This window comes from Lemur catta, chromosome 4, assembly GCF_020740605.2.
Source record: "Lemur catta isolate mLemCat1 chromosome 4, mLemCat1.pri, whole genome shotgun sequence".
Taxonomy (NCBI): Eukaryota; Metazoa; Chordata; class Mammalia; order Primates; family Lemuridae; genus Lemur; species Lemur catta.
Window position 1 is genome coordinate 29253655 of NC_059131.1, and position 12445 is coordinate 29266099.

The window sequence follows — 12445 nt, forward strand, 5'->3', positions numbered from 1 at the left end:
TGGCAGGTATTAACAGAAAGACTAAAATATTTTGGTCAATGAATTTTACTTCTAGTGTAAACTTGGCAATTATCTTGCTGCAAAACACATTAGTTTGTACTCTAGGTATCAAAAAAAGTAGACGCAATATAGAAAACTATCTTTGTCCACATATATTACAAAGTGCTCCTTTATGCAACAGGGATTTATGTGGAACCTTTGAAAGTTTTCAAAATTACACATATATTTTTACTAACGGAAATTTTATTTATGGGAGCCATTTCTATTAATATGTGACAAAAGTGAATGTGTTCTTACTTGGCTTAAACCTGGCCAAAATTGATCTGCTATTACTGCAACAAAAAGGCTCCATGATATCAGTATAATAAAATTATAAAAAAAATTACCATAAGGTATATGTATTTGTTAAATAAAAGAACACAAAATCTAGCATTTTTATATATAATTAAAAATTTAAAAATCAGTTCTTGGTGCTAGATACATTAGCACTATACTCAGCACTGCTAGGGATGAGATGTTCCACGTAAGTCAATTTTCTAGACACTTAGGCTCACCTTTTTGGGGGTTAAAGTATGAAAAACATTTAGCTACTTTCAGTTTCCCACCCTTTCTGTTAGCTATTATGGAATTTTAAAGAGCCAGATAGGCAAAATGGTTCAAATTTAAGTCAATCAGTTTTATAAACTTTTTTACAGGGATTAGGCACTGGAGTAGGGCAGCCTGGAAACCTTTTAGGTACACAGAACAGGTTAGGTTTGGTCTGGAGGAACTTATAAAGTATTAGGGTCACTGAGATGTGCTGACCTCACAATGTTACGGCAACAAGAAATTTTATTTAAACATGGGCCTGTGAAAATCACTTAATAGAAATAATTAGATATAATTTTCAGTATTAATCATGTAATCAATGGATTACTATGATCAAATATTTCCCAGCTCTAACTGGTTAGTTCAAGTCATATCTACTAAGCCTCATGAAAATACTTTATTGGCTCAAGCAAAGAACTCACTCAAATGTTTTGCTGTCAGCCTCCTCTGCTATATCACTGTTTCATACTATAAATAAAAAGCATAAAGTTCTTATTTTACAAATTCTCCTGAGGGACAAATCTGAAGCTTAGAATACAATAGCTACCTGAACACAGGAATCCCCACCACAGAGTAAATGTCATTTAGATGTACAAAGATCTGAAAGAACAAACACAGAAGTTAGAACAGAACAAGAAACTGCATTACTAAAGTATTGACAATTTAAAAATTTCCATTTTTAACCTTTCTGACCTATGTTTTAGTAAGAAATTCCAAGGCCTTATCTGTCATATCTGGAAAAATGTTCCATAATCTTTTTTTCTTAAGCAGAGGTGAGCTAAATTTTATTTCATAGAACAATTCTGAGGCAAATTTGGTATAGAAGTTATATGGAGAATCATGTTACAAAGAACTCAAGATCAACTTTCTTCCCACAGATTCTTTAAATTACTATAACTGGATCAGACTTTTCAGCATTTTGGGTTAGAGAAGATTTCCTAAATCTACCCTAATTCTAACGTAAACAAGACTCAAGCCCACATGGGGCTATCATGGCCTACTTTCCGGGTAACAGAAAACCTTCTTTAGGCCAAATATATGGTAGCAAGAGTACCCTTTTCTCTCTCTACTGTCTGTAGGTGAGTTTTTGCCTCTCTTTAACTCCTTTCTTCTCTTAGGCCATGAAGAGGATTTAAATGCCTTGAGTTATAATTAGTAGCTCACAAAATTTTAAAAGTTAGAATCTTTCTTACTTTTGTAGACTAATAAGGTTTATAAAATATTCAGATTATTGTTTTAAACCTCAAGACCATTTAATCCCTAGTGTTTCACCCCCAAATTATTTTCAATATAATTATTTCCATATTAATACATTTTCATCAAGAAAAGAATTATCTGAAGTGACTCCATTTGGTCAATTTAATTCCACAATCAAAAATGAACATCATAGCTAAACTTTCCAATTTTATATATTATATATTTTAGCAAATTTATTAGAATTCTATTTATAATTTATAGTAAAGATCTGATATACTTACCATCAAATGTTATCAAAAATAGCTTCTCACTATAAATTTTTTTCTATCAATTTGCAAAATTTGTCAAGATTTGATTTTTCTGTTAATTTTTAGTCACAAATTTTACTATACATGATTTTAGTGTTGTCAATTTTGTTTTGTGTTGATTTCTACCAATAATAGCTATTATTAATTGCATCAAATGACTGATAGGAATTGAATTTGCTGTGAACTAATCTATGAGAAAACTATGGGAGAGAGAGATGGACTCAGGGAAGATGGGGGAAAGATCGAAACATGCTTGGGGTCAAGATATTTAGCAGGACAAGCAATAAAAAATATATACCAGGTATTACTTTTTAAAAGTGAAAATCAGATAAAAGGAAATGTAAAAACTAAGCAACACAAAATGCACTGATTTGGCTAGCTACTACTCCATTTAAAGCAACATAACAAGTAACAAATTTATGAATTAATGAATCATGAAAATGACTAGCTACCTGTCAAACTTGTAAGATGGTTTTCAAAATGTAGTATAGTTTTTTGTTTCACCTTGTAAATATGTTTGTTCCAATTAAAAATAGTGTAACCTTATTAATTTTGAAAATACAGGAAAAAAGCCTATAATCCATTATCCTTAGCATAGCCACTATTAACATATATTGGATTTTGTACAGGCCTTATTTTCTTTTTTTTTAACATCAGCTAGATGTTAAAAGAGATTTATAAGAGATTTGTATGATTTATAGAGATTGTAGAGAGCATCTCTGCAACCTTATAAAAAAGTGTTTTTTTCTTCAACTGTGACCAAACAACTCCATTCCAAAAAGCCTTTTTTTTTGGAGTTTGGATAAGAATGTTTTCACGGTGAAAACTAATAGCAAAATTAACTGCACCATTCTACTGCTGGAGAAAATAAACTGCTGGATCCATGTAGACATGCTTTGTAAAACTGAAAAGTACAATAAGAATAATAGATGACACTGTCTTTAAAGAATTAGGTTACAAGTACATAAAATAAATATTCATTACCTCTAAATTTGGATTCCTCAAATCTGCTTTCCATCCAAACTGTTTCATAAGAGCAATTCCGATTACTCTTCCTACCTCCTAGAAAAGTAGCAAATTAAAAGAACACTAAAAATAAAAAATTTTAAGTTTTAATGTAAGCAAAACCAGGGTAGCCTACAGGAAAATCAAGTCAGACTATCTGATGGTAATTTAGGGTTCTGACATTAAAACATGACACAAGAGCATTTGCTATCAAGGCAGTAAGTCTGCATTTTACCTGCCCCAACCCCAACTGTCTGTGCTGTTCACTCCTCCCTAGCTTACTGAGACCTCACATGTATGTGTGTATTTGTAGTCTAGGTTCCAGTGACAATCCCATATACAGGGCTTGGTGCAGAGTAGCCACTTAATAAACACAGAACTGAAGAGAAACTGCAAAAGTTTAGGCTTATAAATCAGGATTTCCAAAAGCAGATGACATTTATGAGTTTAAGGAAACTTTTAGGCAGAAAGTAAAAAAAAGCTATTACATGGAATAGCATACCATTCTTCTTAAGCATCTGAGGTAAAATTAAAAAGGAAAATGCATTTTTAAAGTAGCTAAGTATATGAGAATAGGTCTAATTCTCTATCTGGGCTAAGTTATCTGTTCTGTTACAGGTTTGCATCTCATTTTAAATTCAAAGAGTAATTCTTTTAAAAAATGGGAGCCCACTTTGAGAGGTAAGCTTACCTGTGCAGTAAACGCCTTTCCAACAGTTCCGCTGCAGCGACATGAAACTCTGAAAGTCAAGTTGTTCTGGTTATGAGTAACAGTGGCTTTCTCTCTATCATTCTGAAATTCCTCTTCTTGAAATTTTTCTCTTTTGGTGATAAAATCTCTTTGCTCCAGAGTTTCTTCTTCTATTTGTTTTTCCAGCTGGCATTCCCTATTCTCCTCTATCTTTTGCACTTGTTCTATTTTTAATTTCTTAGCAATGATGATTTCGTTTTCTCCCACTTTCCTTTTTAGTGGGTTAGCATCTTTTTGAGAAAGTTTTTCATTTTTTGCATCAAGTTCAAGAAGCTTTTTCCAAACTGAAATGGCATTCAACCAACTTCCTGGATCATCATTTATAAGTCTTTGAATTTCATGAAATATTTTTCCTAAATAAATAAAATCTCAGTTTATCCTATGTTGAACCTTTAAAGACCATCTATTACATTCATCACTCCCAAATTCCATTATCTTTATTTCTTTAAAATCACTTTTATTAAGTTGCTATGTGAATAACTTCACTTTCATTTGGAATTTATATTCCATTTATCATAAGAATATTGTACAGAAAAAAGTTCATTTTTATATTGTATCTACAGTATCAAAATTGTGTTAAAATTTTTTTGGAATTACCATATAATACTTAAACAAGGACATTTGTCCTATGATAATATATGAATCTGTTCAATATATGCATAGACCTAAAGTGTATATCAATCTTTGAAATAATGGAGATCTTACCTATAAAAATTAACTTAAAAAAAAAGAACAGGAGCCTGGTGTGGTGGCTCATGCCTATAATCTCAGCATTTTGGAGGCCGAGGTGGGAAGATATTTGAGGTCAGAAGTTTCAGACCAACCTGCGCAACGCAGAGCAATCCTGTCTCTAACAAAATAGAAATAAAAAATTAGCCAGATGTGGTGATGCGTGCCTGTGGTCCCAGCTACTCAGGAGTCTAAGGCAGGAGGATCACTTGAGCCCAGGAGTTTAAGGCTGCAGGGAGCTATGATGCCACAGTACTCCAGCCTGGGTGACAGAGCTAGATTGTGTCTCAAAAAAAAAAAAAAAAAAAAGAATTGCAAAACTCAGACCCATTCATAACTTAGGGACTGCCAGCATGCTCAGCAAAATTTAATATTTTCTTGATTAACAAGGGATATCAAGAGGATCCAAAAATTATTATTCCAGTTTCCTAAAGATGTGTGTACAATACTGGGAGGAATTATATTGACCCCAGAGTATAGTAGCTCGGGCTTTGCTTCAGAGCAATTTTTTCTGCTCGGTCTTGATTTCATGCCACTTGCATCTTTATTGAAATAGGTTATTATAGACTATATAATTACATGATCTCTTGTGCACAATCAGCAATCAAACCAAAGTTTAAGGCTGCTTTTATCAAGATCCTTAAATCAATTCAGCAGCATATTTATAAAATTAGAGAATGGACAAAAAATCTCTTATGCCCGCTTTAGCTCTAATGCTTGATAAATGGGTATAAGTTTATTGAAAACACTTAAGTTCCCAGAAATAGAAAATTTTACTGTGTATAATTTTTCCAATTCTATCACTCAGTTAAAATTCACAAGGTAACAGTTTGCACCAGTTTACTATTAATATATTTTGGGTTATTACATGTTTCTAAATTGAAATCAATGCAACTGACCATATATATCCCTAGAGAAGGTGGCTGATCATACACTCAAAGAAATGTGATTTAGGACACTAAAATCTCTTAAGAAAGGCAGCGGCTTGCAAAGAGAAGAGACAGATTCTACTTCAATCAGGTGATGATATTCAGGAAGTACAGAAAAATACATAATTAATGATCCCACACGTATGACTGAATCTTAAAAATGTGAAATGGCTATATATTATTTATCAAGCAGAAAACTTGAGCACAATATATGTGGGTAAAAGCAACAGGCAAACATCGTACCTTTACTTACAGAAGAAACAGTAAGTGGAAACTCCTTTTTAATAAGCAAAAATAATCTCTCTGCAGATTTTAATTTCTTCAGCATATTCACATCAGAACAGGTGGTAAAAAAAACCTTTCCTGAAGTATATTCAACCTAGAGATCGAAAAACAGATTTTAATGTAGCCCAGTGTCAGTAAAACCCATTTTCTTTTCCCCCGTTTATCAATTTAGTCACAGCATTTAGATTAACAATAAAAGCAACCATTTCTGAAGCATCTCTTGTTTGTCAGGCAGTGTACTAGGCACTCTGAATTTTACCCCTTATCCTTATAACAATTCCTCTAAGGTAAATTTTATCATCCCCATTTTACATAGTTGGAAACTGAGGATTAGATAGGTTAAATAATTTGTATAAATTTACATAATCAGTAAACAGTTTTTATGTTATGTTACCTCTTGTAAAGTACACACATATATACACACATTACTAGAAAACTAGAACACAAAATACACAGTAATTATATTACCAAACCTCACACATTATTTAAAAGTAGGCAAAAGAAGGTATAATACATAGGACAAATTAGGTATCTAAACCAAGGTGGATATTTATTAAATATCTGCCTGTGGTCTACCAGGAAGCATAAAGCAGACATCCTGAATACAACAGATATACACTGACATATGAATTAAAACATAAAATTTATAAGACAGTAACTTGAATTAAACCCAGAAGAAAACTAAAGTTTTAATATTATAATGCACTGACAAGCTGCAGGTACAATCAATAGCATTGAATATGAAAGCCAACATTACTAAGAGACTTGGGGAAGAATCCTGTAAGATTTGGGAAGAGAGATTCTATACTGACAAAATGGGCAGAGACAGAAGTGGGAATGAAATCCTGGCTGAAGTAAACTGTAAGTTAGCTTGGCAACATTTTCTGTATTATGCTGATTGATAGTATCAGGTGGATGGATGATGCAGTTTAGGCCAGCTTGATAAATGGTCATAAAATTTTGAGTACCGCAGAGGTAATGGTCAACCATCATAGACTTTTGATGAAAACTGTGACACCACTGAATTAGCTGGCAGAAAAAATCACTTTGGAAGAGGCATAAAAGACTGAGTGTAGAATGTGATGCCAGAGGGAGAAATAGGTTACTGAGGTAGAAATGATGAGACATTTGGCTGTAGGAATTGGATAATGGATAGAAGATACACATATCAAACAGAAACAGGCTTTGGAGACAGGATGGATATGTGATAAAAATCAGGGAAGAAAGGAAAATGAAAAGAGACTCATAAGGAGCCTAAGGTGGTGTGACAAATGGTACCCAATACCAATGGAATCTGAAATCTTCCAGGGTCAACCCATAGGGAACCCTCTTAAGTTCCCAATGGATGTGGATTGTTCTGGGTTTCTCTTTTTACCAGTGTCACGGTTCGAAGTTATCTCCTAATACTAAGGCACCAGGGAATTTGGGGTCGCCTATGTGTTTAGGCAGCTACCATACATGGGAACTTGAACCCCAAGGAATTTTTGGTTTGTTTTGGATCTGACATGGTCTAATTAAGCTCTTGAGAAGGTAATTTCTCGAGTTATCACCCCAGGTTGATGAAGGAGAATCTCTGCCGAGGAAGCCCCTGGCTGGCACCAATGAAAATGCAAATATTATGAATAATAGCTTAGGTACCAGCAATATAGCTGACCAAGACAGATGGAGGAACTGATGACATCGTGGGAGGAAGTGGGAAATGAGAAGAGTGTTTTGGAATCAATATTTAAGGGGTTAGTGAGATAACCAAAACAAGAACCTCTGGTTTCTAGAATTTATTTCTTTTTATATAGGTAGCATTTTTCCAAATTAAAGTATATACCTCAGAATGCTCAGAAATTGAAAACAAAGTTGTGAAAAGTAAATTTTTCAAAATTCTGATTCTGTTACCTGATATACAGAACACATCTGATATTAAAGCCACCACAGAACAATTGAACACACATGAAATACCTTGCCAAGATTCTGGGGGGAATGAACTAAATATTTCACTGAAAATGTATGGTTTTAAGTTTCAAGTCCCATAAACAGGTAAACTGATGCAAACACCTAGAGCAGTGATTTTAACCTACGTAGTTAATGATCTATATATTAATTTATAGTTACTTAATTGTACAATGATCTTTTCTTACTTATTCGAACATCAAGGGAAGCATTTTATACAATGAGCTTTCTTTAAAAATCTCCTTTGCTAGGGAGGGGGATTTAAAAAAAATGACTATCAAGTTAATTAAGAGGATCTGAAAAGTTTCATTTATTTAGGGCTTCAAATCATAAGAACAGAATGTGTTACTGCAGGAAATGCCAAATACATTCCCAAGACCAAAAGCAGCAACATTACTCTCTTTTAAGAATTAACATAAGATCTACATTCCTTTTAGAAGTAATAAGAATGTATCAGAAGTACAGCAGGTCCTAGAATTAAGTTGTTTCGTTCAACATTGTTATGCCCAACAATGAGAAAAAAAGTTGATTCCCGTCAAGGCCACTATCTGGGTAGAGTTTATAACTTCTCCCTATGTCTTCATGGGTTTTCTCTGGGTCCTCCAGTTTCCTTCTACGTCCCAAAGATGTACATGTTAGGTGAACCGGTGTATCTAAACAATGCTGGTCTTGGTGTGAGTGTGCCCCACTATGGGATGACATCCTGTCCAGGGCTGGTTCCCGCCTTGTACCCCGAGCTGTGGGACAGGCTCCGGCCACCTACAACCCTGAACTGGAATAAGTGGGTAAATAATTAACTTGTTTTAAAGTCAGTTTTCAAGAAGCTATTGATGACATTGAGTGAGGACTTACTATAGTTTACTAAATTGTAAAATACAGTAGTCACTGTGAGAATCAAATAATCATACATGTGAATGTACTTAAATAGTTTTACCCTTTGTTTAGATAGGTATTATATATCTCAAAGCAGTACGGAGTACAATTTTTGGTGCTTATGATTTCAAAAACTGAAGATAGTATTTCCCTTTTTCTTAGTTTATTGCTTATAATTGATCATATTCAATTACAATACTGAAGGAGAAATGTGGCATTTTGGAATATTTTATCCTAATGTTACTTGAAAATTTATTTGTATATACAATCTGTTTTTTCCATTCAGAATTAAATTATAACCAAGTATCTAAAACCACCTGGTTTTATGTCTAACACTTCCAAAGATGAAATAACAGCCTTTATTAAAGTAAAAACAGCTCTATTATCTGCTAGCATATTTAAGCAGTTAGCATGTTTTTCCTTTCTTTTAAAATTCATAGATTCAAGTTTAACACAGAAATTAAAAGTTTAAATGTATGCAAAAATGTCTGGCAATAAAGGGAGGTATCAAATTTCTCCTAATTTTACAGGTGCCACTTAGTTTCAGAACTAATTTGAAAGAGCAAATTGATGAGTTAAGGTGGTGTTTGAGTTTGTTTTGGTTCATTTTATAAGAGGGAATTCAAAAATATGTTTTATTTAATTTTTTAAAAGGGCATTCAATCTAAAGGCAATGCAGAGAATGCTGAAAAAGGCAACCTTATGCAATCATTCCATTAAATGAAAATAACTATGAAACAACTATCTGCTTAGTTATTGCTGCAGCTGGTTGGTAAGTATACAGGATTCATCACATCATTCTGCTTACTTTTGTGTATGTGAGAAATATTCTACGATAAAAAGCTAAAAAGAATACATAGGAAATTTTGCAAGCTGTGTGTTGGAAGTTCCACCCATATCAGAGTCACCTGGGAGGGGAGAGCATTCAGGTTAAAATGGAAACACCTGGGCTTAGCAGCAGCCCTACTGAAAGGAAGCCTTTCCATGCTGGCACCCAGAAATACACACTTCCAACAAGCTCCCCCGGTGATTCTTATGTTTATTAAAATTGGAAAAACACTGATTAAGACAGAGTGATTACTTTCTAAAAGTAAATAATCACTTCTGAATTAATTTGTTTTGTAAATTTAGATTTCAGAATATTAATGTCCTTGAAATGAACCAAAGTTTCAAACAGATTCAAATCACTGCAAGAATGTTTTAAGCAGTCCTATGTAACTCACTCAAAAAATGAGTACTATTTGCCAGGCACCGTACTACCCGTGCTATTTATCTTTATTTCAAGGATTGCATTAATCCTTTAAAGTATTTATATTATCATCTCTACTTTACATTCAAGGAAAGTGAAGCTCAGACATTTGAGTAATTTACCATAAGTTAAAAATCTATTAAAGGAAGATACAATATTTGAACACAGGTCTTTTGATTCTAAAACCTACACACAATCTTTACCATAGTGTTACACAGTTAACCTACATCCATCCTTACAGGGCACTTTCCCATGGTAATTTGGCCTAATGGTAAAGCATGTGGGCTTCAAAGCTAGACAGATTGAGACACAACTCCCAGTTCTACCACTTAGCACCAGCTTTCTATTTCTTTGTAAAATGGAGGTAAAAGTCTTTTGAGGATTAAATCATAACATGCACATAAAGTGTCTTATGTTTTAAGTGCTTAGTAAATGTTAGTTGCTATCATTATTATTTCCGGACTGCCTTAACTTTGAGAGTTCACTTTATATTAGAGCAACTGGGATGGAATTTCAGAGGTTATTTATTCAGATTCCATTCCCAGGCACATCTATCCTTAAAACATACAAAAAACAGAATATGGAAATTCCTAAATCTCTTGGCATTTAATTAATTTCATTGTCAAGAAGTTTTTCCCTGCACTTAAGTGAATTTTCCTGTTGGTAATTAAAGTTTCCCATCTCATTTTGTCTTTAGAAATGATGGAGAACAAGCAGAAAGGGTCAGTCTTTTTTTCTAATAGTTCTGCATACACAGATTGGGTCAAGCCTTTTTTTTTTTCATGCCAAGCACTCCAAGTAAACATTAAGAAAAAACAAACAACACCGGCCCCCCTCCCCCCTCCAAACCCATTGCAGCATCACCGGTGGTTTGAACATGATTACATACTAATGCTTGATTACAAAGACAGCTTGGGTTAGAATCCTAGCTTTGCCATTTTCTAGTTGCATGGCTTGAATAAACTATTGGATCTTACCTGTGCATCATTTTCCTCATCTGTTAAATGAGGAACACCCACCTCACTGGGTTGTTGTGAAAATTACAACAGCAAGTAAAAATGTTTTGCTTTTTTTTTGAAAAAAGTAAATCAAGGTTAGTACCTAAGAACGTGTGCCTGACACACATTAAATGCTTAATAAATGTCAGCAGTTCTTGTTATATATCGTTGCTTCTTTAGATTAGCTACACTCAATACACTATTAAACTCTGTGACCCAAAACACAAATGGCAGGTAGTCTATTAAGACTGACATCGTTCATGACTCCCACCTGTCACTGCAGAAACTCATATATACCCCATCAAGGTACTTTTTCAACTACATCTTTCTCTCCTGCTTTCAAGAAACCAGCTCGTAAGTACTAAAACCAACACTGATGTTTAAAACCTTGTTCATTTCATGGAAATTAACAACAGATAACTATGAGGCCTACAAGAGTGTATTACTTGGGCTACTGTTTGCTGCGTGTTTCAAGTGTACTTTACATACCCTGTATCATTTAATCCTCAAAACAATCCTATGAGGTAAATACGATCATTGTCAAGAAACTCTTAAGGTTCAAGTAACCCAACTTCATGATTATGTTTGCATTCAAACTCCAACAGGTCGAAATACAGGCACTATATAATTTTAAGTACTTTATTTTAAAGAATCCAGGAAATAAGCTGCCTCAACACTTCTCTTTTTAAAACCTTAGCCGCGACCGATGTGCGGCAACCGGATTCGATACGTAGGGAAAGAAAGGAAGGCAGGGCTCGTCGGTCCACGCCCGAGGCCGGGGCCGTCGCCGGGTCGTCCCGGGCCGGGCGCGGCGCTCGCTCGCTCTCCCGGGCCCGCCGTCCCTCCCCGGGAGGCCGACTCACCTGAGTGGCCGCCAGCCGCGCCCGCACCTCGCGCAGCAGGAACGGCTCCAGGCCGCGGCCCGCGGTGCAGAAGTACCGAGCGCTCGCGCCGGGCCCCGGCCCGGGATCTCCCGGCGGCGCCGACATGGCGGCTCGGGCGCGGCCCCGTGGCTCCGGGTCACGTGGCCTCGGGCGCGCGCGGCGCGCTCCCGCGTTCCCAGGGGCGGCGCGCAGGGGCGGGCGGTGCCAAAGGCGGGCCGGGGAGGGAGAGCCCGGGAGGGTCGGGTCAGCCGGGAGTGGGCCCCGCGGGTCTCCTTGGTTAACTACCTGGAGCCTCCTTGATTCGGCATCTGGAGTTGTTTAGAATCACAGGTGGAAGGGCCATAATTGGACATTTCGTCCATCTGCCTTATTTTTTCAGCTTGAGGAAATTGATGCCCCGAGAGGCCAAGAGACAAGGAGTTGGCACAGCTGAGGCTGCGGCCTTGGGTTCTCTAAGTATTAATATAGTGATTTTCCGCCATCCCTCCTAACTTCCTCACCTCTCCATCCCTCTCCACTGCTGTGCTTATAGAAGGATCCCTGCTCCGTCTTCAGCAAGAATTGGGCCAAACCTGTGAATTCCCAGGACCAAGAGCAGAATTTCTTGTTTTCCAACAGAATTTCTTTATGTTCATGAAACAGGTCACATTTCTTGCACTGCTTAATCATCAAGGAAATGAATGAACATACCATCTAGTTTTGGCC

The 12445-nt window shown here is 35.9% G+C and overlaps 1 protein-coding gene across 2 annotated transcripts in view; it reads right to left on the bottom strand.

The window, feature by feature from the left end:
* THUMPD2 (THUMP domain containing 2) overlaps positions 1–11876 on the bottom strand; it is a 34783-nt gene extending 22907 nt beyond the window's left edge. Inside the window, exons 1-5 of one of the 2 annotated variants that reach the window (XM_045549458.1) lie at positions 11720–11876; positions 5751–5886; positions 3790–4202; positions 3078–3155; positions 1136–1188 (exon numbers count right to left, since the gene is read on the bottom strand). In XM_045549458.1, the coding sequence (XP_045405414.1) occupies positions 1136–1188; positions 3078–3155; positions 3790–4202; positions 5751–5886; positions 11720–11845 (806 nt within the window). In that variant the 5' untranslated portion in view covers positions 11846–11876. The remainder of the gene's footprint in view (positions 1–1135; positions 1189–3077; positions 3156–3789; positions 4203–5750; positions 5887–11719) is intronic. The other variant, XM_045549460.1, reaches the window with a different exon arrangement.
* Positions 11877–12445: the final 569 nt, after the last annotated feature.